The sequence below is a fragment of the Triticum urartu genome, unplaced genomic scaffold (assembly GCF_003073215.2).
Source record: "Triticum urartu cultivar G1812 unplaced genomic scaffold, Tu2.1 TuUngrouped_contig_7239, whole genome shotgun sequence".
Classification (NCBI taxonomy): Eukaryota; Viridiplantae; Streptophyta; class Magnoliopsida; order Poales; family Poaceae; genus Triticum; species Triticum urartu.
The window spans coordinates 5,603-8,671 of NW_024118066.1; the positions used below are offsets into that span (position 1 = coordinate 5,603).

At 41.0% G+C, this 3,069-nt stretch overlaps 1 protein-coding gene across 1 annotated transcript; it reads right to left on the minus strand.

Annotated features, from left to right (window-relative positions):
* Positions 1–545: 545 nt before the first annotated feature.
* LOC125531488 (non-lysosomal glucosylceramidase-like) lies at positions 546–3,052 on the minus strand (the record flags this gene model as incomplete). The annotated part of the gene is given in 2 exon segments (XM_048695879.1): positions 546–822; positions 925–3,052. A coding segment is annotated over 1 exon segment (271 nt), but the record flags the coding sequence as incomplete, so codon positions are not given.
* Positions 3,053–3,069: the final 17 nt, after the last annotated feature.

Sequence of the window (3,069 nt, forward strand, 5' to 3'; positions counted from 1 at the left end):
AAGGAGAAAAAGAACCCAGGCAATACTTTCCCATCTCTAATCTACTAACCACACACAATTAAAATGAAAATGACAAAAACCACTAAAATTACACTATAAAATCAACTAAAATTACACTAAGATTTACACTTTAAATACCGCTGTAAATCCAGTTTGAATCCACTGTAAAATCTACTGCACTAAGAAAAACACTGAAAATACGGTAGGAATTACAGTGTAAATCCAGTAGGAATTACAGTATAAATCTACCTAGAATTACACTGTAATTCTACCTAGATTTACAATGTAAAATCGACCTGGAATTACATTGTAAATATAGTAGGAATTACAGTGTAAATACCTAGATTTACACTGTAAAATCGACCTAGAATTATAGTGTAAATATAGTAGGAATTACAGTGTAAATTCACTTAGAATTTCACTGTAAATCTACCTAGAATTACACTATAAGAATTGCAGTTTTGAACAAGCCAACAAAAATGAACACTAACCAACAGTAAGGAAGTGCTAAAATTACTGTGTAAACTACTTTGTAAATTAGTGTGTGAACCCGCTAAAATTACTATGTAAGACCAATTAACATACAGTGTAATTCCACTGGGCATTACAGAGCAAAATCAACAAATAATTACACTACAACCCATCAGGGACTACAGTCAAAAAACTGGAAGAGGACATGACCAGAAATAAATCCACTTCATCATAGCAGCACATGCCCTGAGCGGGTACATACCCCATCTTTATCAGAGCCAGACTAGAAAAAAGCAGCTAAAAAGCATAGCCTAAGACTTTCTCGAAATCATGATCATCCATTTGACGTTCCTGCAGTTAACAGATGAAACAAATGAATGAACTAGAAAACCGGAACAAATAAACTACCAAACAAGAAATAAAAGAAATAAAAAATCAAATTAGAAATATAACCTCCGAATCTTGAAAAGGATCATCCACATCAAAATCATTGGGGACAAAAGGATCGCCATCTGAATCATCACAATCTTGAACACAAGCAGCAGAAGTGCCCTTACCAAAAGCCTTCATGAGTCTCCCCATACTTTAATCTATAACCTAAATATGTACAAACACAAAGAAAAGGACAAAATGTCTGAGATGAAATGGCAAAAGGGATAAAACATAACAAAAATATAAAGAAGAAATGCATTGATAGCATTTACAATCTACATCTCTTTTATTTCACTACATAACCCACTAGTGAAGAAATCCCATGCGAATTACAGTGGAAACCAACTGAGAATTACATTGTAAATACATTGTAATCACCCATTAAGAAAATACACTGGAATTCCGATGAAGATTACAGTGTACATCCGAATATAATTATACTCTAAATCCTCAAGAAAATACACTGGAATCAGATGCATCACAAGAACATACAAACTAGCGGTGCATCACAAGAACAGTCACAATTCCTCTGCTACTCAATTAAAGTGTAAATTACACTGAATTTACACAGTAAAACCAGCTATGAATTACACTGTAAATTTGCTGACAAATACACAGTAAATCCAAAACGCAATTCCACTATAAAAATTCAAGTGAATTACACTATAATTCCACTAGCGAATACAGTGCAAATTCATGGCAATTACACTGTAAATCAGCTATCAAATTACATTGTACATCACTGACAAATACACTGTAATTCCACTAACAAATACAGTGCAACCCCACTGACAAAAATACACTGCAACTAGGACATATACACTATTATTCCACTAGCAAATACAGTGCAAATACACTGAAATTACAGTGTGAAATAACCGGGGATTACACTACAAATTGCTTTGGATTTACACTACAAATATACTACCTATCCACAAGAAAATTACACTGGAAATCCAGTACGGATTATAGTGAAAATCAATGAAAATCCAGTATGAATTACACTGAAAATCACTCTAAAAAACAATAGGGATTGCACTGTAAATCCAAAATAGAAATTACAGAGTAAACCACATACCCACTAAACGATACCAGTGAAGAGAAATGGTCTAGGGATTAAAGGCCAGGGAACAGAATACATCCGTTCGAATTGACTGAATACATCAAAGTACTACAACTAAGCAAGCCAGCCTCACATGAACAACTCGAACTCCAACATCCAATCAATTATAGATCAGCACATCGAACTGACACACATCCCAGCTACGGCAGCTACCGCGCTTAGCAGAACAATCAAACGCATCCCAGAAACGGTGCAACCTAAACAAATCTACACGGAAAAAAGCTGCGGGGGATGGATACAATCATCAAATCTGACAGACAAAACCAACTCCCTACCTAACAGATCACAAGAACAACAAAAAGGGAGGAGGGGGGGACTGAATCCGACGAACAAAATCGCCAGCGGCGGAAATGGGGACGGATCGGTGCGGGGCCGAGAGATGCCGCAGATCCCGCCGGCAGGAACAGAAGGGAGGCGGAGGAAGCGGGGAAGCACGAGGGAGAGCGCGGACGAGTCACCACCAAAACACTGGATCGAGCGGTGAGGCGGAGCTCCAAATCGCCATGGCTATCTCTCTCTCGCTCGACTCTGTTCGGGGTTGCGTGTTCGGCTGGGAGGAGGGCGACAGTGTCAACCACACAGACACGCGGGTTGCGATGGAAAAAATAACGGGTCAACCACACGGATCCGATAAAAGAAACGAGACAAATAACGAGTCACACACACAAATCTCCACACACAGATCTTAGGGCATAGAAAACGGATGAAGGCGAATTGTTTTCATCGGCATGTAAATTAGCAGATCCGTAAGAGAATCAGGATGCCGGGAGCAGCGTCTGCCGGAGAATTTGGTACAGAGCTCTGAGATATCCCTTGTGCTGTTCTTCCTCCGGCAGCCTCAGCATGCTCGCCACCTCCTCGAACTTCTCCCGAGCCAGGACCACCTCTGCCGGCGACGCCACGGCGGACACCGAACCCGGCAACACCCTGACGTCCCTGTGGAGCTCCGGCGGCGACAGCGCCCACTGCATCGCCCAGATGCAGAGGGGCCGCATGTAGTGTAGCGACCGGTACCCGCTGCCGCCGGCGGGCGGCCCCGCCCC